This window comes from Mugil cephalus, chromosome 12 (genome assembly GCF_022458985.1).
Source record: "Mugil cephalus isolate CIBA_MC_2020 chromosome 12, CIBA_Mcephalus_1.1, whole genome shotgun sequence".
Classification (NCBI taxonomy): domain Eukaryota; kingdom Metazoa; phylum Chordata; class Actinopteri; order Mugiliformes; family Mugilidae; genus Mugil; species Mugil cephalus.
This window is the reverse complement of record NC_061781.1, coordinates 10,521,024-10,545,268: the sequence shown is the minus strand read 5'-3', so window position 1 is coordinate 10,545,268 and position 24,245 is coordinate 10,521,024. Positions and strand designations below refer to the sequence as shown.

Sequence of the window (24,245 nt, the reverse complement as noted above, 5' to 3'; positions counted from 1 at the left end):
AAAAAATAACTGCGTGACTACATAAATTGCACCTTAAATCCCCCATTTGCACTTCCCAGCCCAATTTATGAGATAACCAATAGCCTACTTGAATAATACATTGTGCATCTGACAAAGTTTTGTAGAAGAAGTCACAATAACAAGAAGAAGAAGAAAGAAAACCTTCGTCCCCCTATGGTCGTTACTGGAGCACTGTTATTACTCTTATCTTGTCTTCACACCTCCTCCTTACTGACGCACCTCTCTGAGCTCTTGTCTGTGGCCAACTAGCGCGCTCCCGTTTGCGCGCCTCCACCCAATCCGTCGGCACACTGCACGGGTGTCGGCGTGAACGTCGGCGTGAATGGACATTCATGGGGATTGTAATATTCTTCTTCCCAGCGCCTGCTTTTCGCCTGTCGTTTATTCACCGCAACGCAAGGCGGGTAAGTTTATTTTCACGCATGCCATGGCCACATTTCTTGAGAGACAGGCTTGGCGTGCAGTTTCTGAATTGATGGACCGAAATTGGGAAGTAGCTACTTTCTAGACAGGGAGCGGATTTATGTGTGGCAAATGGGTATGCGTATTTTGGCTTAATTGGCACGGCTTGACTGTGCTTCTGACATCTTAATTGGCTTTTTTGAAAACATCACGCTGCAATGCTGTCTTTTCACATTTGTTAATTTGAGCAGAGCAGCCACTTTGCCTGCGCAAAGCAGAACTATTGTCATGCATGTAACACCACAAACTCAATAACATAGCTTTTTTTATTTATTTATTTCATTTTCATATTTAATCAAAATCTTCCCTCTCAGGAAAATGTCCGCACATCCTAATCAGCGTGGTTTTAATCAAGTAAGAGAAAAGAAACTAATTAAAATACCTGCCACTGGTATGGAGTGTTTTGTATTAACTGACATACTGCCAGGGTTTTTGATGGAAATGCTTCATCAAGAAAAGGGGTTGATCTGAGAGAATCTGTCTGCCAGTATGTTCACATCTGCTCACCTTCACATCTGAGGTAGATTTCATTACAAGTGAGCAATAGGCTACCTGCTGGAATCCAACCAGAGACCTGTTTTGCTGCAGCAATGTGGTCCTTTGACCAGCCGCTAGTGCTTTCCCCAGGACCAACCCATGACACACCTCAGACCAGCAGTATGATCAAGGAGAGGGGTGCGCGTGTTGGAGAAAGCGAGGGCTTCGCATGTGAAGGGAGGGTGTGTGTGCGCACACGCGCTGTGGGACGGTGAGGGAAACACGGGGTTGAGACACTTTCATGTAATTCTGAGAGCCAAGCGTGCACGCACGTCTGACTGTGTGGCTGCTCATGCAAGACAAAAACATCAGTGTTAGGCAGTTTGGTAAAAATCTTTGCCAACATAAAAACATGTCCGCATGTACCGTGACAGCTGCAGTACTTAGTGATCCCGCGTAAATTGGACACATAAAATCGGAGTCAGTTTACAATGAGAGTCTATTCCTGTCATTTCCTTTACCTGTGTCATGTGAGTTTTTGTGTTGCCTGGCCCATTGAGCAGTCTTAACTGCAGGTCTAGAACAAGCAGTAATGGGGAAGTGTCAAAAACTGAGCACAGACCCTTACATTAAAATGTTTGGCTACATCCCGTTACAAAAGATACGTCTAATATTTGTACAGCTAATTTTCCCATTCATGACTGTACAAAAGCATAACTGGTCCATTTTAATCATTTAAGGCTTAGGTATAATGTATGGGGTGATCACTTGGTGGACATTTGCGGCTCAGGCCATTTGCCGTCTGCCTCAGCTCCACTCAGATTCCGCCTCTTTCCTCTTTTTGTCTCCAAACCAAACACTGAAAAGCCACGTATTTGCAGAACAAATCAGAGGAAAATTGACTTAGTTCGAGACGTCTCCGCGTCTCGGGTGTACACTCTAGTTAGATCTGGCGACACGGATGTCTCTTCAAACAGACCTGCCAAACACTACAACACTACGTAGACTGTGTATTTCAGATGAAAATACTGTGCGGCCCACCCAAAGCCTCACATATTGCTCGCCTAGAGTTTACATTAGCCTTTTAAGCCAGTGCTTAGTGGGCCGGTACACTCCAGTGTCAAGAACACTTGTGGTGGCACCCATTTCGTTCCATCATCGCAGCTTGTATATTATATTTGAGCAGCTCTGATTCCTCCTTTCTACCTAATATAAAGTACTGACATGATACACTAACATTGGCACTGGACGGAAGTGTTGATGTAAGTCCCAGGATACTGGTTTGGTTTATGCACGGACATACAGCAAAGTGCACTGAGGACCCTCTCAGATAATTACTCGAAATATTGAAGGGGGTCCTCACACTTGCCTCATTTTGGCCACGGAGACACATTTACTCATGGCACTTAATTACAAGAGGTGGTCATATATGGGAAAGAAAAATAATGGACACCAATGGTGATTAGAAGAGTCAAACCAAGGACACGTCGTGGCTGGTGACGGTTTGAGGCCACAGAGCTGCAAGTGCTCCTCATCGCGTCAGAGAAAGCACCATTCCCACTGTTTCTCTTCTCTAACATGTGAACTCAGGCTGTGGACTTATATCGAGCGCTGATATCTGTGGGCGTTCTCTCCGTTTCTCATGTAACATGTACAGACCACATCAAGTGGAGCTGCTAAGCATCATCGTGTTTATCCTGAGCTCATGTGGCTGCGTACAGTATAATTATGAAAAGGGACCGTCAGTATCAACACCGGCCCATCATTTATGCTAAGGAGACACTTTGGAAGACAGCGTAAGATAATGTATATCATTAACTGCCAGGGTTTATTATGGAAATTGCATTAAGTTTGTCGAATTCTACTGTATATGTGGACATTTCTGTGAATTCCTTCCTTGCTGGTGATCTTACCGCCTTGTGCAAGGGCTGTATTGAAGCTATAAAGCTTCATATGGCTTCACACATTTAACATCAGCCAGCTGGAGAGAAGCGTTGTTCATTTTTAGATGGGATTTGCAAGATTAGATGTCAGAAGTGCATTGAGTCCACAGCTTTGATAGTGATATACAGTACAATATACAATGTATAATAGATAATATAATGATCTTTACTCAACAGGTCAGGGTGACCTTTAGAGAAATCAATAAAAATCAAGAGGCAAAAGGAAAATTAACCCTTTGACTGGCATTGTATCCACACGGTTGATTTATTTTTTATTTTTTTTGTAGTAGTAGACAATAAAATGCTTAATTTCTCAGTTTGTACCCATTTTCTAACCATTGCTAGTCATTCAGTTTGTAAGATGCACAAATTTTCCCATGCGTGAGCACGTTACATATACAAATATCTGAGTGTCTTTTATGCTTTTTGAGCTGCAGCGCTTTAGAACAGATAACCATAGCAACATCCATCATACAGCTTCAGTATTCATATTGCATAATGATATGTGAAAATGCTCAGTTTGCAGTGCACGCTATCAACGTAGATCAAAAACAAATTCTATTTGTCATATTTCTTAGTGTCAAAGTCAAAGGGTTAAAAGCATAAAATTGCCAGGGTGCAGGAAAAAAAAACAAATAAAAAACAGGAACACATGTCAAGCGTTCACGGAAGCTTTCTACTTCCCCGGAGAGCAAGAAACGGTAAAAGCATCCTGACAACTTCATTGACAGAAACAGTGACGAAAAGTTGAAAGTGAATTTGAGAACTTACTAGAGGTGATATATGCAACTTTGTTTTTTGGCAAGCTCTACACTATAATTATTATTATCAATATTCCAGCGGGATGAGCCAGAAAGCTGAAAGCCTGGTGTCACTATTGAATCACCCCCTGCGTTGGGGCTGTGAATATCCTCTAGACTTTAACTGGTGATTTACAGCCTACGACAGGGAGCTGGCAAACTAAATATGGTAGGCGGGCCAAACTGAAGATGTAAATTATATTTGCTTATCTTTACAATGATACGTATCCAGCGTCCTCTGTTTATACTGTACAGGAGTGGTATCCTCAGGAAGATCGTCTTTGTTTGCCTGAAATAGCAAATTATAATAATAAAATCAAATATGAATTATAATACCCGCAGTTTGTTTTGGTTTATGTGGCGGGTAAACAGTCAAACTACACAGCTCGATAGTTTTATCAGGCCTGCTGCTTCTGTTTTTATATCACTTTATAGTTTGCTGAAGTGGATGTAGGCCATTTGCGCTGGTAATATAAAATAATGCTGCCGCTTCTGGAGTAAAGCGAGGTTCGTGTTCTTCGACTGGACAGGAAGATTAGTTTCATGATTTTTTTTTTTCTTTCATCTGAGTACAGTTTGTCCTTTCCTGTGACATACATTTTTAGTTTTTGCTCGTGATGTCTTACTCTAACAAAGCCCAGGCACACGGTGTGACACAGCGGCGAGGGCTCTCGATCTGAATCTGTCTAGATGTATCTCATATCTATTGATGTCAGACAATGAAGACTCCCTGGCTTTTAGCACCAGCGGCTGAGAAAGAAACAGCATAAATGTCTTTCAGCCGCCTTAAATGAAAATCCGTAGGCCTTCAGGAATCAATGTTTAATTAATTGTCACCAATCCATGGCGGATGAGAAATTCAAATTAGGGGTTCTCATGCCAACATTAGCCGGCAAAAGCAGCCAAATGCAAGACAGCGCTCATTGTTTTTTTTTTTTTGTAAATTATTTTCATTTTTTTTCACAGATCTTCATTTGAAAGCTCTTCAAACCAAGACAGCAGAACGCAAACATAGCGGCACTGCCACATGATCCATGTGTGTATGTGACAGAGATAGAACGATAAATGCACACAACGATCGAAGTAGAGACAGACGCCAAGGAGCACGTACTTGCTTGTCTTACAGCAGAAATGAATGCGAGGGATGGTAGAGTAATTGACTTTGCAAAGGTAACAACTAACTCTGGATAACCTGTAGGGCTTCGAAGTGGTAGACTCAAAGAGAGTATCCATCATCTGGCCATATCTAATGGAGTGGACCCTGTTCTGGACGCTGAGAGATTGTCTCTCCCCACCCGGGAGCTTATATGAAATAGATTCCTAATGGAACAAGAGAAAAAGCCTAGAGCTCCACTAGTGGCGCCTGGCGGCCGTATTATCCATTACACTGAGTAGTGGAAGGAATAAAAAACACACAGTACTTACTTGTGAGCTCTTTTTAGAGTGTTATGCACTAGCATTAGTTAAGGCTGAAAGTTTGTTTTCAGGGTGGAGAAGATGGAAGAACACCTGTCCATCCGTCTGTTTATCCTCGAGGGGCCCCACCACAAATTTGATTGTTTTGGAAAACTGAAAAGTCACGTACAGTCTTCCCAAAAGAAATAGTCTACCTCACTTCGAAAAGGATTTCTGTCATTCCTCCTTCTAGATTCTTAGAGCCTTGCTCCCCCTGCGGAAGGTAAATACATTTTGAAGTTCCAAAAGCCCTCAAGTTGTTAACGTTATGTTTTGCAAAAGAAACTGCAAGCTAATCAAAGTGTTTTCTTCCGTATTCTGTACGTCGCACATCAGTTTGCTCACTCAGCACTTCACCAACTTTGGATTCGACAAAGTCTCGTTATCCGTCTGCATGTAAACAGTGCTTTGTGAAATGAGCCTCAATGCAAATTTGTGTTTGAGATTCAAAGACTTTCACTCCACTGTCTTGCACACTTTCTGCATAATGACTCTGCAACTAAACTAAAATGTTGCTTTCTCATTATTTCGAGATTTAGGCACAAAACCTGTTGTGGATTAGTGAAATATAATGGCTTGAGTTACAGTAAAATACACATAGTAAAGGTTAGCAAGTAGTGGTGGCGGTATGTGATGGTGGCTATTAGTTGGTGATCAACACATTGGACATATCACGACCAAACATTATTTCTATATCTTTTTTATGATCTATCTTCGTGGCCTGTTTCTATATTAGTATCCCACCATTCTTCTTCCATCAGTCAGTCTCTGACATACTTAAAACACAGATCACCAACAGAACCGATCTAAACCCAACACGTACAGGGCAGCATGTCAGTACCAAGGGCTGCAAAGAAAACACAGTTGCATTTTCCAAACGTTTGTCTGGAAATGCAAAGAAAGGCAGACTTATGGGCATTGAAGCCGTGTTGCAGGGTGGGCCAAGATATTTGTTTGTCAAATGGAATTAGCATCAAGGAAGTCTATATTCATTCTGCCTACACACAGCATATGCATTTAGGTGAAATAGCCATTGGAGAAAAGATCCGCACAAAAAACTGCAACCCCTGCCATTATCGTGAACTTGACATTTAAGAAGCCTTTTCATTTGATTAGTGAATATAATGAATATAACGCTCTCTGCGCTCCTTTCCTCCACTTGAATATTAGCCTTGTGTTTCAAGGAAAGCTCAGGTCTTTGTGTGAATTTGGTTCCTATTATATTTTTATTGATTTGTGTCTAAGCAGCACTTTATTCCACAGATGCAAAACAATGTGTGGAAAAAGTCAAAATTCAAAGATATTGCTTGGTGAGCCGGGGACACAGACAGGAGTCAGAGGCCCATTGTAGTGCAGCTATGATTGTGTTACACTGTGCAGTGTCCTCTCTAACGTGATTTTCTCGACTGTTCTAAGAAGAGTCCAAAAGGTTTGAATCCAAATTTCGTTTCCCAGTCACGCTCTTCACTCTGGGTTGAAATAACTTCCCGCTAACACTGTCGTTTCAGATCATATGTGTCGGTTCATGAGTTCTTCAGTTGGGGCAAAAACTGTTGAACAAATTGTGAATGCTTGATAAATGCGGAGTACTTAATCTGATGTCGCGCACTTTTAGAGACTCGTCTCATTCCAGTGTGTTATCCTTTGAAAGCAAAATAAAAATCCTGATTGTACGACCCTTGTCCATTACTCACCCCTTAAGAATTTACCTGAAAGACCCATTCCAGTTACTTTGAAATCCATTAACTTTGCATTGGTGGGAGGGCAGCAGATGTGGAGGTCTGTAGATGCAGACAGGATGCATGTGACTTTGTGTTTATTGCTTCGTGGAGCACGCGACACATTGTCCTTTCTGCTTCTAAGTGATAAACAATAAAAAAAGTGCACTGAGTTGGTGTGCTCGTGGGAAAGATTTGGCAGCTCCGCATGTAGTGAAGCTACTCTCCGAGCTTTTAGGGGCCCTATTCTTCCACTATTCTTTTTTCCGTGTGGAGTTTGCATGTTCTTTTGTTGCCCGCATGGGATTTCTCCATGGGACCCAGCTTCCTCCCACAGTCCAAAGCCATGCTCACTTGGTCAACATGTGAATCTAAATTAGCTGTAGATGCGCATGAGAATATGAATGACTGTTTGTCTTTCTGCGTTAGCCTTGTAATTGACTGTTGACTTGTTAATGGTGTACTCTGCCTCTTGCCCAATAATCACTGGGATAGGCTCTGGCCTTCCAGCTGGGGCTAATAGGTTATGGTAAAAAGAAGTCATGCTGGTACAGTATACACTTAGTCACAATTCTGTTGTGGATGTCTTTGTGGTAATGGAAAGACACCTCCCCTAGGTCCCTTGGTCCAATTGACTAAAACATCAGCTGATGAACTTGTTCCTGCATTAAGCTGGGAAAGTACTTCCTAGTCCACTCAAATGTTTGCAGGAAATTTGAAGAAATGAATGTCAAGGAAATGGGAAAACTAATATGGCCTAGGGTGGGTCTAGCTAATAGTTTAAATAGATTTGACATTGGCTAGCATTCAATAATGGGAGAAGTTGTGTCATAATGCGCCTTTACTGTAACGTTTCATGAGCGTGTTGACTTGACATCATTAGTTAGGAAATGTAACTTCTAATCTGAAAAGGGTTGGTTTGTCCAGTGTACCAGTTACAAGAAGCATCCATTAAGTGACTCCCTCTTTGCTGTATTTGTGACATAACTAATCTAATCTTTTTGCCACAACCATTTTAGAGCAATTCATAATTGAGCGTGGTACAATGAGATTGTCTTACTGTAGCCATGAAATTCACATCTCGGCATAGAAGCATTGAACTACTAGCTGGTTCTCTGATATGCCCAAAATCTAAACAACGGAGCTTCGGGCTTCAAGTGACTTTTTTTTTTTTTTTTTTTTTTTTGTCTATGGCAGGAAAATCTGAGAAACTCACTGACTCTTGTCATGCCCCAGGTATGCTTTTTCTGAGCATTAAAACAGCCGCCCGGGACAATGTTCCTGACCTGGAGTATCTGGATATAGCGAAGTACCTCATTAACTTTCCTTCGTCCTACTCCTACTGAAAGCATTCAAGAACCTGGAGGGGTCCAAATGGACGCAGCCAGGCTTGCTGATGCACATCCAGTTTTGCAGTTTGTCGGCTCTCATAACGGCGGCATAATGTAACGAGCGTTTTATTGCAGTAATCCACATCTGACAGAACATCTTAAGGGATCTCTGACGCCTATAAAACTATTTCCACTTTGCTTGTACCCAACTATTCTGGCATCCTGGGGCAGAACAGCTCCATATTAATTAGTTAGTTGCTCGCAGTTGTCAACCCGAATAGTTATTAGAGAACAGCGCATTCCTGCCAATATGGCGGTGTTGTGATTAACGGTGCAGGGTGACGTCCGCTCCCGGAGCTCAATAGAGTGAAGCAAATAAATATATAATAAAGTGCAGCCATTGAAAATGTAAAGATATTCAGTAGTAGTAGCAGTAAAAATAAACAAATAATGTATAGTTGTTTTTTTTTTGTAGTACATTTGTCCAGTGGTTATATACATTTTCTTAAAGACTATGATTTTGTCACTTTATTTGAGTAAGAAGCATGAGTCCTCTCACCATGATCATCATCATGGAGGCATCTGATGGGTCCCAAATTTATTACACAGTATGACAATGACTCCAAACATAGAGTCAGAGCCATTAAGAACAATCCAGAAGAAAAACAGGAGTGACAATTGCTGAGATCTGCTCTCAAAATAAGAAATAGAAAGAACCGAGACAGCCTTAATTCAGTCTTGCATCTCAACAAAGATCCCTGGAAAAGCATGTCTGCCAAGTACCTTGAAATTGTGAAATGTGTGAATTTACAAAGCTGTTTGAAAGGTAATTAGTGCTCACAACATCTCTTCTGTACCCTGGGAAATGGTGTGTTACCAGAATGAGTCTGGTAAAACGGCATTTGGATTTTATTGGTGACTGTGTTTCAGTCCATACATCTGCATGCAACTGGATGACCCTTCAACCAATCAGAGACATTTTATTGGAAACAAATCAGCTCTGCAGTTCTCAGAGGATGTGAACGACTACATCGCTGTTATGCTTCTGTCCATCACTGCGTAGAAACCACCCAAGCAAGTTAATTGGTCTCCTAGATCTTTGCACGAATGTCGTGGGCAGGGGAAGTTGCATGTGCAAATGTAAACATTTATAAAATGTTAATCTCCTTGGAGCTAGGAGCTGCATACACTCCCCAAATTACATCAGCAGAGCAGTAGTGGAGCATAAATCAAGCTTCATCTTCCTTGGCATCCACACCTCCCTGACAATTACATGAGGTCCCTGAGCTCCTCCGGTCCTCCAACCCTAACCCTGTGTTGGAGTCTTAAGGAAGCTTAGCTGTGTCTAAAGATACCAGTGCACGTTACATCAGAATGTAAAGCACACAAGCAGGTGGTGAAATCTACCAAACAGATCGCTGGCACACTGTCGCCCACGACAAAGAATATTTACCGTAAATGCTGCATGGGCAGGACCAAAAGCATTATCGAGGATGGATCCCACCCTAACCAATGAGTCTTCCTCTCCTCTGATTTGGCTGGCATTATAAAAGCCTGCGCTCTCTCCTCCAGCAACAGGCTCAGGAAGAGCTGTGACCCTGCAGACCTTCATGTTACCATCATTAGTCACTAGTCAAATTGACACAGAATGTACGGCGATAGTGCAGAGTGTACACAGACCCTGTGCAGACCCCAGTGCCGTGGCTGATGTGCACCTCACCAGAAATGTACCTATGTGTGAAGATTGGTCAGCTTGGTTCTTATCCATCTATCCAATTTTCCAGATTACGCAGACAACAGCCAGCACATATATTCTTTTACATTGTATATACACATGCTTTTCTAATGCTGTCCATTTCATCAACATATTGTATGATTCATACCTACATTGTGTAGTAATCAATATATGTGTTATTACCCACTGTTAATAACCCTATACATAGAGTAAAAATAGCGCCACCCCTGCATTGCTGTACTCACTCTGCATTCACTTGTTTGTCAGTAATACTGTTATTTTGCACTTCCGGTTCTGTTCTGATGTGTGGTGGCTGTGGTTTATTCAAAACTTTGGTTTTCCACTGAACCCAGGAGGTCTTCTAGCCCCCTGAATCCAAGATACAGTAGCAACCTAGGCATTTACTCCGTCAGTGATGAGAAGAGGCAGCTCAATGTCTGCTCAAAACTTAGGAATGAAAGACCTTATAATTCAGTAGGTTATTTCTCGGTTCAACCCCTGCCCTGTAACCCTTGTTTCATCTTTCAGTTCCAAGGCTACGTGCTGCTTCACTCAGACTCAGACTCAGACTCAGAGACTTTTCTCTCACCTTGCAGCTTCTAATCACTCATCTGTTTCCAACAGCGGAGTGCATGCAGCGCAAGTCAGCAGGAAATCCAAAAAAATTCCAGTGATTCCAATTACCTTTTCAAGCGAGGTTCTCACTAGTTCTGTTAGCAATACATTTCACAGCACAGCAATCCTGGAATTTTCCTTGAATAATCATGTACAGAACTACTTTTTCCTTTTTTTGTATTGCACTGACGTACTTATTCAAAAGTTCTTGCCAGAATGAGGGTGTGACATCAGACCTTATGACCTTGATATCACTTGAGTGTCATGAAAATGCAACAGATATATGATTTTGAACATATTGGGTTTTTTTAGTTCTGGTACATGGAGGGCATTTGACATATAAACAACAAACCTTTTAATAATAATAATTAAAAAAAAAAAAAACACAACATGACAGTAACCTTATTATTTAAGCAGAATACTGTTTAGTAAAAAAAAATCTGAAATTTGAAATTGACATTTCCACATAATCAATGCTTTTGAATCTCCCCATATAATCTCCCATGGCCATATGCTCCATTGAGCTCATCCAATCAATTTACACTGAGCTGCTTTCATTACAATGTAACTGTGGAAACAAGTGAACGCTTGCAAGGGTTATTAGTTCCTGCTGGTTGGGGAACTATGCATGACTTGAATTTAAACTCAGGTGGCTGATTATGTCAGTACTTAGGCAAACGATAATAGTGTTGTGCTTATGCAGATTCATGACGCAGATGTGCCTCGTGCAGATGCAATTCTACATTCTACATCTGGACTGTCTCCTACCATATACACAGCCAGAATTTGGAAAAGAAGAGGAGGTCTTTCCCTTTTAATTTTAATTAATACTTAATTTGAAAGTTGCAACAATTGACACTTTTTCATACAAATTGAACTTGTGATTTAAATGTATTATTTTTGTTGACAACTAAACTTGCTTTTGTAAACCGCACCCACTTCTTGTTCACATACTGTCCAAATATACATATTTTTGGGGACACGTAAACAGTCACAGATACTTTCCTGCAAGTTTTCTTTTCATTTAATAGATTTTTAAGAAGATAGGAAGAACCAAATAAATGTTACATCCATTTGCAACACCTCATAGACACAGAGTAGATGCTTGTGTGGCTTAAAAGGTTAAACCCAAGACTTTACTGAGACACAGCAGAAATAATTTGCATCTTTCACCGATTATATTTCAACTACAACCTACTTAATGTGTAGGTGTGTATGTAAATCATAGTTTTGGGTAGATATAAATTATATTAAATTATTTACCATGAACAACATTTTGCAACTTAAAAAAAAATTGTACGAGGGATTTATTTTAAACATAATACTGGTGCAGCTAATAAACACAATCAGCATCTAGCAAACTGAAGGCTCAGAGCTAGAGAACCGAAGCAACACTGTATGAAAAGTTATTATCACACTTCAGTCATCGTGTTGTAACACAACACAACACATTAGCTGAAACAAATTGAGTTGTTTGCTGACAGGTGGTGGCTGCTGCGTATAACAGCTTGTGCTTGATGTTTCTCACTCTGCTAAAAGGGCCCTGCAGATTGGAGAACCATTTCACACATTTAACATGTTCGTCTGCAGATACACAGCATTTTTCAGATTCAAATCTGACTTTTCTCCAAATTACTCACCACACATTGTGCCACCATAGAAACATGGCACGACTATCGCTAACTGTCCTTTTTTGCCATCGGGCCATTAGCTGCAAGAAACTGCGCACAAATTAAATATTTCATCAGTTCTAAATACCAAGTGGTTCTTTTATCATGAACTTCAGGGCCAGTAGAACATGAGATGAGATGAAGTGAATGGCACCACTCATGTGTTTCTGACAACTTTAAGCTTCAGAAAACATAGAGCCATTGTATATGCTCCTAGTAATGGTATAACCGATAAAGTGTAAGATGTAAAGCCAGGGAGAAATCATCTTTGTTTTCTAGAGCTAAATGATATTTAATAGATACCTATTATTATCTGGCACATTATGTAATAGAGGCACACAAATGCACTGTTGTTGAAGCAATGCAAGAACTGAGTAATGCCAAAATACTTAAGGTTCTCTGACCTTGTGGCGATCTCTGGCTCTACTGGGAAGCATTTTTTCTCTCCAACCCAATCGTCTGCATTGGGTGATTAGCATTTGTACTTCTTACTGGATTTTACCTTGGGAACTCCCGTTGTCTACCTAGGTCCACGTTCATCTGCCGTCCTAAACCAAGTGCAAAATTTATTGTGTGTTCTGATGTATGGTGGACATTTCTCCCATGCATGTATGAAAGTGATCACCTTCTCACGGGAATGGACTTGTTACTTGTTTGTTCTGTAACATCTACCTGCCGATGTGTTGACTAGTCTCTGAGGATGGTTCTGGTTTCAAATCCTTCAACTGGCTGAAACCTTTCTGTGTGGAGCTTGCATGTTGTCTCCGTTCTCCAGCCACCAGCCAAAAGACTTTTGAACATAAATTTAAAAAGAAGAGTCCCTTTGAGGGTTTTAGGAGGCTGCAGACAAGCTCTGCTGTTGAATATATCCAGACCTTGACTAACTTCCATTAGAATGGCTGGCTGCATATTTCAAAGTCTATTTAAAAAAATTAAAAAAATGAAATGGAATGGACAAAATAATAGAGATTGGATTGACATTTAATACAGTTAAACCATCTTAATGGAGGAATGATTTACAGCACGACAGCTTTAATTGTAACTAGTGTTGCCAGATGGGAAATGAAGAAATATCTTACTGTCACTTTAAAACCCATCTTAAGTACTAAAACAGCTTAAAATAAAAAAATACACACTAGGACAGTGCATTTAAAATTATTATTAATATATTATATGTGCATGCAACTGCAAGAACCTAAGGAATAACTATAGAGGCTTGGCCTTTTGAATGATACAACTGCTTTAATTATTGTCAGTCAAATGGCCTATCATGTATTTACCATTTTAAACCGCATAGGCCCTGAAACTATCGTGTGAATACAATTGTATATCTAGCTATTTCCGGGTGATTTGGATGTAGACAGACAAAAGCTTGGACTGGACACTTGTGTTGTCTGGATGTTAAGTGATGTTGAGAGGGAAACAAAGCCACAATATCACCATCTCCCAGATGCTTCAGTGAGTGCAGTGCTACAAAATCGAAAAATGCTAAAATCATATAGGGGCTTTAATTGAGGCAAACATTAGATTAGCGTGTTGAAAGACGATGAGCTGTAATTCAGCACTTTGACACTGAAGACTGCGGCTCCAACATGTTACCAAATAAGTCTGCCTTCAAGGGGAGTCAGCAGTCTACAAAAAAAAGCTGCCAACAGACATTGGTGACAATTGAGCAGTTATTTCAAACACTGTTGACAATTATATTGGCATGCTTCATATAACCACATTAAACTGGCATTTTTGATGTGATTTTGTAGAATTTCTGTCCGTAAGTCTTAAAAGCAAACATATTTCTTACTTATATGCAATTAATTTGCAACCACAAACCACTCAGTCCACAAAATGTGTTTTATGTCTTACTTGTTATCCAGCTTTTAGTGTTTTTTTTCGTGTGTGTGTGTGTCAGTTTGGAGCTTAGGGAAAATCATAGGTTTAATACAGAAAAAAATCCATAATGATTTGAAGCATAGTAAAACATATTTGTGAACATTTGTCTGAAACCATAATCTTCCCACAGTCTTAAACGCAGTCGTTCTGCAGAGTAATTCTCAGAATCTAAACCAGAAGCTAAATCTTGTTTTTTTGGTCAAAAACCGACCGGCAGAAAGGAAAATGTTAGTAGTGAAAGGAAAAAAATGGCTACAATTACATGGAGGTATTTCTTCAACAAGGTTAAAATAGGTCCGATCAGATGTTCCAACTTCACTGTTGTATCTTATATACCACCAAAATGGTCAATGTTATTCATTTCTCCTGTCAGTCATGTAACAGAAGAAGATGAGACGCACTGGGGCACACCCACAATTTTAAGAAGTACTGCCCACATCAATTCTGGTTTTGCTCATGCCTTCTAACACTTGTTTGAGCCAGATCAGGCCAGTTTGTCCAACTGAAGTGATTGTTAGTGGGATGAGCGCAGCAGTTTCCACTCTTATGACTTGTCTCCAGAGACATCGGATTAACTGATCAACATGGATTCGGTGCATGTGTTTTCATTTAAATTATGTCCAACATTATCAGCCCTCTTCCAAAAGTGCACAATATTACATAATATATGTTTATAATATATGCTGCTATTAAAATCTTTCACTTCCAATAAAGGCCACATAAATTGACCACACATGGATTTGAAAAAACAGATGGTGAACAACAAACAGACCCCGTTCAACCGACTGATGTTTTTTAAGTGAAATATACACTACTTGGCCAAAAACAGTGGTCCCCATTTGGATTTAACTAAGCAAATAGGTACGAGCTTCCTGTTGGAGAATTACTGCATGAGTGATTATCTTTCAGCTGGTAACAAGTTATTTAACCCCAACTGATACAATGAGTAGCTCCGCTTTTCTTAAACAACCATGTTGAAAGACACATCCTGTGGTCGTGGAAAAAATGTTAGTCTGAGAAATCATTGGCCTGCATCAAGCAGAGAAAACATCCAAGGATGTTGAAGCAGAAACTACTGAAATTGGGTTAAGAACTGCCAAATGCATTTTTAAAAACCGGAAGGATAGTGGGAAGACATCGTCTTCGAGGGAGAAATGTGGTTGAAAATAAATCCTGATTAATGGTGATTGTGGATCATTTAAACGTTTAGTGAAATCAGATCAAAAATAAAAACAACAGCAGAACTCAGGGCTATGTTTAAAAGTGAAAGTAAGAGCATTTCCACAAGTACAGTGTGAAGGGAACACAATGGACTGGGACCGAACAGCTGTGTAGCCTTAGGAAAAGCACCAATCAGTGAGGCTAACTGGGAAAAAAAGGCTTCAGTTTGCCAGGGAGCATAAAGATTGGACTCTGGAGCAATGGAAGAAGGTCATGTGGTGTGATGATTCCCCAGATTTACCCTGTTCCAGAGTGATGGGGCGTCAGGGTAAGAAGAGAGGAAGATGAAGTGATGCACCCATCATGTCTAGTGCCTACTTTACAAGTATGTGGGGGGAGTGCTATCATCTGGGGTTAGTGCAATTGCTCTAGGTTCAGCAACATTATGCCAAAGAATGAGGTCAGTTGACTACCTGAATACACTGAATGACCAGGTTATGGCATCATTTTCACACATGGATCGGCCACCACAGTGTCCATGCTGCTGTAATCAAAGCTAAAGACAGTCCAACGAAATATTAGTGTGCAACCTTTTTTTTTTTGGCCCGGCAGCGTATGTGCAGAATTAAATATATGTTCTTTGTTGTTCAATTAAAATGAATGAGAGTATTTTTACATGGCAACAGCGATAACACCTGGCGGTATATGTGTCTTAAATCATGTCTTGAGGTGACAGACACTGAACACCCATCTCATTTTCCACTGCTGCTTATCCTCACTAGGGTCGCGGGGGTTGCTGGAGCCTATCCCAGCTGCCATTGGACGAGACGAGAGGCGGGGTACACTCTGGACAGGTCGCCAGTCTATCGCAGGGCTAACAAAGAGACAAATAACCATTCGCACTCACACTCACACCCACAGTCAATTTAGAATCGCCATTGTACCTAACGAGCATGTCTTTAGACGGTGGGAGGAAACCGGAGCGCTGAACACCCAATATCCAATATTCCATTACCTGCGGTACTGAATGAAAACAGCAACAGCATGAGAAATACAAAACATTACAGCTGCTCTATGTTCATCTGGGGAGCGCTTGAACCGGTTCCATCACATTCAGCCCACGGGGAGGGTGGGGGGGGTTTCTCGCTAGCTAATACTCCTATCTGCATGAAGCAGGTAGAGTGAGCTGACATATTGTGTATCCGCTTGTGCAGAGACACCCCAGCTGTGACATGCATCAAGTGAGACAGTGAAGCATGAAACGAGGACACAGGTCAATGAATGGGAACTGTGACTGCTGCAAAGTGTACCTGGGAGCAGTGTAGCCCACGCAGAATAATGGGACTGATAGTACCGCTTTGTTATTTGACACGCAGCAGTAATTAGTAATTGGCACATCTTTTAGTCCATTGTGATTATGTTTTCAGAACACTTTTTTAATAACACTCGATACAGGGTTGGTGTTTACCCTCCAGCACGTTTTAATCTACATTAAATACTGTTAAGCTGCGATTAAAACTGAAACATGGTTCAGCGAAGAAAGAACACTGATGTTTTGCCTACATCTTACTCATTCATGTCACCCGTTAACGAGAGTCTTTCACCTTCGAAGTGGGACATGATGCTTGCCTGCACTTCAAAAATTGAAAAATCGAACAGACACAAGCGCGATAAACGTAGACGAGAAAATTAATGGTATTCGCTTGTGCCCTTGTCTTGTGCAGCAGTTGGTTTACCACGTTCCTGGGCCGTCAGTCATGCAATCAGCTTTTTTTTTTTTTTCCCACAACTCTCCTCCTTCGCAGCGACACTTGGCAGCTTGATGTCCTGCCTGGGCCAAACAGTTTGCGTTTCAGAGATTGCGCCGCACGTGACAGATACACTTTCCCTGCTCTCGTAGGAGGAGGAACAGAGAGGGAGAAGAAAAGGGATTGAATGTCAGAGGGTCGACGCTCTTTTTTGGGCGACTGCCACGCTTTTTTTGGATGTTTGTGTTAACGCATTGTGTGCGTGCTGGTCTGTGGGTTGCTTCCCTTCGGCGCACGTTTTCGAGCTGTCGGGGGGAGATAAAATGGATTAAGCCAAACTATGGTATCATCTCTGAAATAATTTTAATGTGTTCCAGCTTTGTGAGCGTGATTGCAATCAGCACATCTTAAATCGGAAGCTTGTAGAACTGTCAGTCACACAATAAACTTGCAGCTTCTTTCTTTATTATTATTTTTTTTTTATTTAATTTGAAAAGTATTTATAAAATCAGCTTATATTAGGGAACACTGAGCCCATTCAGAGCTACTTAGCAGTGCTGGTGGCTCATTTATCTTATCACAACATATCCATAATGAGTAGATAAATGCTGAATAGGGAAAATAATGTGGCAGCGCAGGAAAAAAAGACTAGAGCTAGAACGTTACTGTGTAATTTCTGAAACAATGTGACCTTCAGTCGGTAAATTAAGCTGTTTTTCCAGTTTGCAGAATTCATGCGGAGGCACTGGGGTTTTTCAGTGGGAATAGAGCCGACCAGAACAGAGCAGATTCACGGCGTCTCAGTGAAGCTTATCTTCAGATTGCCTTGAAAGGAAAGCCTATGTTTTAGAACATTTCAGCACAAAAGCAGATGATTTCTTTGTTGCACATAATGACAGGCTGACGGTGTTGACACATGCGCCAGGCACCGCATATACGTACAGCGCACGCACAGATACGCGGGCACACTAAAAACCCACCGCGCCATGCCCATGCCGCACGTCTTAATATGCGTGTGCGCACAAACATCTGATACAACAAAAAACAACTATTTTCGGATGCACAGCTGAGAGTACATCAGTGGCACAGAGTGCAGCAGAAGTACAGCAGTAATTATCATTTATCTATCTGCACAAAGTAATCTGCATATTAAGTTCTGTCAGGTCTTCTTCAAAACTCCTCCGCGAGGAAATGGGAAGGAATGCAGGGCTCCATCATGAGGCAGAGAAAAACTGTTTTATTGTGTTTAAAGGCTGAAAGTATTGTTCATTGTTGGATTGGATTTGTGCTTGACATCTCCAGCAAAGAGTCAGTTTCGTTAAAGTTTCTGGTGAAACTTCCCCTTAGGAAGAACTATACTTGTACTGAGCCTGTGTGAAATAAAGGGTCAACATATATATATATATATATATATATGTATACACACTCACCAGGTACACCATGCTTGTCTTCAGAACTGCCTTAATTCTTCATGGCATACTTTCAACAAGGTGTTGGAAACGTTCCTCAGAGATTTTGGTCAATATTGACATGATAGCATCACACAGTTGCTGCAGATTTTTCAGCTGAACATCCAAAGGTGCTCTATTGGATTGAGATCTGGTGACTGTGGAGGCCACTGGAGTACAGCGAACTCATTGTCATGTTCAAGAAACCAGTTTGAGATGACATGAGCGACCCTAGTGAGGATAAGCAGCGTTAGAAATGAGATGAGATAATGTATGTTATTATAAAACGTTTGCTAACACCCCAAAATTGAAAAGTTATATTGTCTTTGAATTGTCTGTATAGCAAATAAGAAAAAAGTTACAGTGATGGTGAGTTAGTTAAAAATAAACAATTGTTTGTTTCCATGTGCTTTATTAAAAGAAATCTGATTTCTCTTATACAATAAAATTGCACTAAGCAGAGCCCAGGCAAGTGACTCAGTCTGGCGAAGGGATCGCCAGTGCCCACACCGTGAATGAAGAAGTATTGGAACAATACTTGTCACATGCCTCTGCACTGTTCTAGGTGATTTTCAACTACGTATGATATCGTTATAAGCGAGGTTTTCCGTCTGTTGCTACCTGGAGCTCTTCATCATGGTGGTATCATGTCAGGGAATATAAGTAACTAAGTGAATTATGTTATAGCAGGCACTGTGCCGCATGTCGGTGTTAAGCCAATTGAAATCTTTCATCGTTCGGCTGTCATGTGGCCTCACCACCCCGCTCACCCTCCCATTTAGACCCACCGCCAGGGAATCGAACGGTCTCACCAGAGACCTGACAGTCAGAGTTTGGCTGCCTCTGCTCGATCACCACATTGAGTAAAAGTATTGTACTCCTTGTGTTTCTATAGCAACAGCTTCCACTCGTGCCTTCAGGATACTGAGCAATGAAGCGACTGAAGGAGAGCTGCAATGACAGTCCTATCTAAACATTTTGATTTAATCTTAGAGGCTCTTGCTGAATTGGTTGTTAACCGTAGCATATTACATTACATGACTGTAAATACTGGTATATTTTAATTTAAACTGGTGCTGATGAACGTAACCGTATGATATTCTGTGAGTTACAGCATAATATTGACAGCATTAGTTCGGTATCAGTTTTTCATTTTGTGTAAGCGTGTCTTAAGCTTATCAAATTTGAAAAGCCTTTGAAATAGCATTTAAAAGAGCATGTTACATCAGGGGAACCGTAACAGAAGGTTGATCATATTATGATGTGAAATGAATGACTACTGAGAATAGTTAGACCTCCATCAAATAAATCAGTATCAATAAATACTCCATCAGGTCAAATGTGACAGGCAGGTCCAAGTGCAGAGAGAGTTTTTCACATTTATTAAACTAATTTAAATGGCAACCCAACAACAAACGTTGGCTTTTGAAAAACTATTCAAAGCACCTGCAGTGGTTTCAGTGTTGTGTAAGAGTCCCCGTCCTTGGCGGCATCTGTACTTTGTTGCTTTTAATTATTTTTTTTTCGCTCTTTTCAATCTTCTTCCTCCCAATTTCCTCTCTCTCTCTCTCTGTCCCTCCACGTCCTTCTCACAATTTCTCTCTCCTGTTCCCTCTCAATCTCTGCCTCTCCCAGGTGTTGATGAGTGACAGAGGGCATGTGATGGCAGAGCTGAGGGGAAGGACAAATCAGAGAAGGTGGTCTGCTGCACACTGAACAAACGCGACTCAACAGGTTAGAGCCTTGACAGGTAGGACGGGGTCACTGTATTTTAGTTTTTAACGGGTCTTGGCAAACCTTTGTGGGCCCAACAAGATTAGAGCTTCGTAAATGAATGGAAGACTTTGAATACAGTCTTGAAGCCAGATCATTGAAAATTAATAAATGTAATGTTAAATAATAAGAAGGAGGAGTCTTGCAAAAAGCACATTTAAAAAAAATTGAAATATACTGCATTTCCGATCATTCATCAAGCAATGTGTGTAAAAAAATGTGTCTTGTCCTGAAAAAATGTTTTGGAAATGCAAATTCCATAATCTGCTCTGAAGTTAAATGCACAACTCTCCCTGTGTTTTTGCTTGCAGAATGGATTTCCTGAATTGCACTGAAGGGCTGTTCGCCACAAGCAGCAGTAGTTATGACTCACTTGACACCACTAATCTCCCTCCCAGTAAAATCTTGCTGACTCTAACCCTGTCTGTGGTGGCCATCCTGACTACGTTCTTCAACTGCCTGGTGATCACAGCTATCGCAGTCACTCGCAAGTTGCACCACCCAGCCAACTACCTCATCTGCTCCTTAGCAGTGACCGACCTGCTGGTGGCTGTGCTGGTCATGCCCTTCAGTATCATGTACATCCAGAAAGAGGCCTGGGTCATGGGTCAGGTGATGTGCACCATCTGGTTAAGCGTGGACGTCACCTGTTGCACGTGCTCCATCCTGCACCTCGCTGCCATCGCCATTGACCGCTACAGGGCCATTACCGATGCGGTGGAGTACTCTCGCAAACGTACAGGGGCCAGGGCTGGTGCAATGGTGGCAGTGGTGTGGCTCTTGTCCATCCTCATCTCACTTCCTCCTCTTCTGTGGCGGCACTACAGCGAGGATGCAGAGAATGAAGACCAGTGCATCATCATCCACCACCACATGGCATTCACCCTTTATTCCACACTTGGAGCATTTTACATCCCCCTGCTGCTCATCCTCATCCTCTACTATAAGATCTACCTGGCCGCTCAGACCCTCTATATGCGGCGAGAGGCTAGCCGAGCTAGCCGTCACTCATGCATGACTAATGGGAGCATGATCCCTTCGACCCACACTACTGGAGATGGTGATGGTGGACCTCAAAGTCCGCAGCCCATTAGCCCACCAGAGAAGTCTTTCTCTGAGCCCTCAACCGAGGAACCGCCGCGTGAACGGATGCGTGTCTCAGTTAAAGCTTTCCAGTGCAAGCCACGGCGGCATGAGTCGCGTAGTGAGTCACGTCGGAGCCAGCTCTACCAAGGACCCCGGATCTCGGGCTCACGGGAACGCAAAGCGGCGTCCACGCTGGGGCTGATAATAGGGGCCTTTGTCATCTGTTGGCTGCCATTTTTTGTCAAGGAGGTGATCGTCAACACATGCGGTTCTTGCAGCACTTCGGTGGAAATGGCTGACTTTCTGACATGGTTAGGATACCTTAACTCTCTGATCAACCCCCTCATCTACACCATCTTTAATGAAGACTTCAAAAAGGCATTCCAAAGACTTGTGAGATGCAGTCATTACCTCTAATGGTTCGTTATGCATAATCAAACCCATACTCTGTCGCCTGTATATTACAGAGAGGGAACAAAACAAGTGGTTTCTGTCTGAGAACACTCAATACTGACTCAGCGTGCCTGAGAAAGTACGTTTTCAAAGAGGAAAAGTACACTCCAGCAGCCACTCCAAGAGCCTAAATGGCACCAGGTCAGCGTTGAGTTTTGCAGCAATGGTCCTCATTGAAATCCATTCTCCTAATAATATAAAAGCCTGAGAGCTCCTTGATGTTAATTTGCGTATGTGAAGGGACAGTGACATGTTGGTTTTGAGCAAATGGGCCATCGCTGACCTTTTGAGGTCTCGGTTCTTAGCATTAGTGGCCAGCCCCATTTAAAGGTCTTGAAATAGCTGACCATTATGTCTCTTTCATTTAATGACCTCCCTTCTGTCCACACTGCTGGCTAAAATATTTGTGTGAAATAGCACAACCGGGCAAGGTGTTTGGCAACAATGTTACCAGCGGTGACTTTTATCTAACTGTTGCGAGGATTGTTACCAGAACTAGTTGTTGAAGGTGGTATGTATTAATTCTTGCCATGCATTCCAACTAATAAGTACATGTATAGGGATTAAGCTTCTTGTTAGGTTGATGATAATGGTTATATAATAATGAATTATTTTTTCTGGACCTTTACACTATACTCAGTCACTTTAACACAAATGAACATCTGTTACATTCAAGCCTTTGCCAAATGAGTTCACGTAATGCTGATTAGCTCTATCAGTACCTAGTAAATTCCTCTGTGTTTCGCAGTGCACTGGAGGGTTAAATCTAGTGTCTGTGCTCACATTCCCGCACTGCGGTAGTGATTTGTTTAATGTTTTCCAGCATCGACTGCCTTGCCATAGTGTACGACGGAAGTAACTACAGTGGCAGAGATGGAGCATCCTACAGTAGCCAGGAGGACAGATGCGTCTGTGGCAGGAAAACAAGATATGAATATAACTGAGATTCTTTGAGTACAGTTTGTTCATTCGAGATTAATTTTTAGAAGTAGTTACAAACATACACAGTTGTCACTTCCAAGACTGTAAGCCTTTATGCATATAATAGCTGTACACTACATGGCCAAAAACAGTACTCACCATTTGGATCTACCTAAGCAAATAGGTACGAGCCTCCTGTTGGATAATTACCGCATGGGGGATTATCTTTCAGCTGGTAACAAGTTGTTTAACCCCAACTGATGCAATGAGTAGCTTCTCATTTTTCAAACAACCATGTTGACAGACACATCCTGTGGTCATGGAAAAAATGTTGTCTGTTTGAGAAGGGTTGCTTCAATAAGAGAAAACATCTAAGGAGGTTGAAACAGAAACTACTACAATTGGGTTAAGAACTGTCCAACACTTTAAAAAACTGGAAGGGTAGTGAGGAACTATCATCTGATGAGTCCAGATTTACCCAGTTCCAGAGTGATGGGGCATCAGGGTAAGAAGAGAGGCAGATGAAGTGATGCACCCATCATTCCAAGTGTCTACTGTACAAGCCTGTGTGAGCAGTGCTGTGATCTGGGGTTGCTGCAGTTGCTCTGCTCAAAGAATGAGTCAGCTGACTACCTGAATATACTGAATGACCAGGTTATTCCATCAATGGATTTTTTTCTTCCCTGACGGAAAAGGCATATTCCAAGATGATAATGCCAGGATTCATCAGGCTCAAATTGTGAAAGAGTGGTTCAGGGAGCATGAGACATAATGGATTGGCCACCACAGAGACCAGACCTCAACCCCATTGAGAATCTTTGGGGTGGGCTGGAGAAGGCTTTGTGCAGTTGTCAGACTCTCCCATCGTCAATACAAGATCTTAGTGAAAATGCAAAACTGAATGGGAATGAATCTGCTGTAAAATTTAAGTAAAAATAAAAATGCTGCTGTAATCAAACTAAAGGCACTCCAACTAAATGTTAGAGTGTGTGACATTTTTTTTTTTGGCTACGCCAATCCCTGTCTGGCCTCTCTCTCTTTTCAGTCTCCATTAAGTAAAGCCACACCAGTGGTAGTCTGTGCTAGCAAACTAGCTAGAGTGAAAAACCCCAGTATATATTCATTTATCTTTACTGGAGCCATTAAAAACCTTACCCTCCTTCACTCCCACACCATAAACAGCATACGTTTAATTAATGTGAGAGCCACTGGTATAGAAATCCTCCTTACATCACTCCCCCTCAGATACTGGGAATAGAACTACTATTTTCTTTACTGCCTCCAAGAGGGCACATGGTGTGTTGATGAAAATATCGTGGATGAGTCAAGTGTGAGGGTGAACTGTATGCCAGTGAAATGCTATGAGGAATGTCATATACTTATATATCTCTGTATGACTAGTGAACAATTTCTTTCTCTGTCTTTCACCGTTGAAATAATCAATAATAAATGATCCACAGCTGAAATGATGTTCCTGTTCTAAGTTAAGTTTTTTACGCGTCAGTATCTGAAAAGTTAAGTGAGATGAGAAGGATATTTAG

At 41.5% G+C, this 24,245-nt stretch overlaps 1 protein-coding gene across 2 annotated transcripts; it reads left to right on the top strand.

The window, feature by feature from the left end:
- Window positions 1-229: 229 nt before the first annotated feature.
- htr1fa (5-hydroxytryptamine (serotonin) receptor 1Fa) lies at window positions 230-23,000 on the top strand. 2 transcript variants are annotated; one of them, XM_047601180.1, is made up of 3 exons: window positions 230-425; window positions 20,107-20,205; window positions 20,556-23,000. In XM_047601180.1, the coding sequence occupies exon 3, from the start codon at window positions 20,557-20,559 to the stop codon at window positions 21,745-21,747; it is 1,191 nt and encodes a 396-aa protein (XP_047457136.1). In that variant the 5' UTR covers window positions 230-425; window positions 20,107-20,205; window position 20,556; the 3' UTR covers window positions 21,748-23,000. The 2 variants fall into 2 exon arrangements, with proteins under 2 accessions (XP_047457136.1, XP_047457135.1); XM_047601179.1 differs by having other exon boundaries at window positions 20,107-20,221.
- The last annotated feature ends 1,245 nt before the right edge of the window (window positions 23,001-24,245 follow it).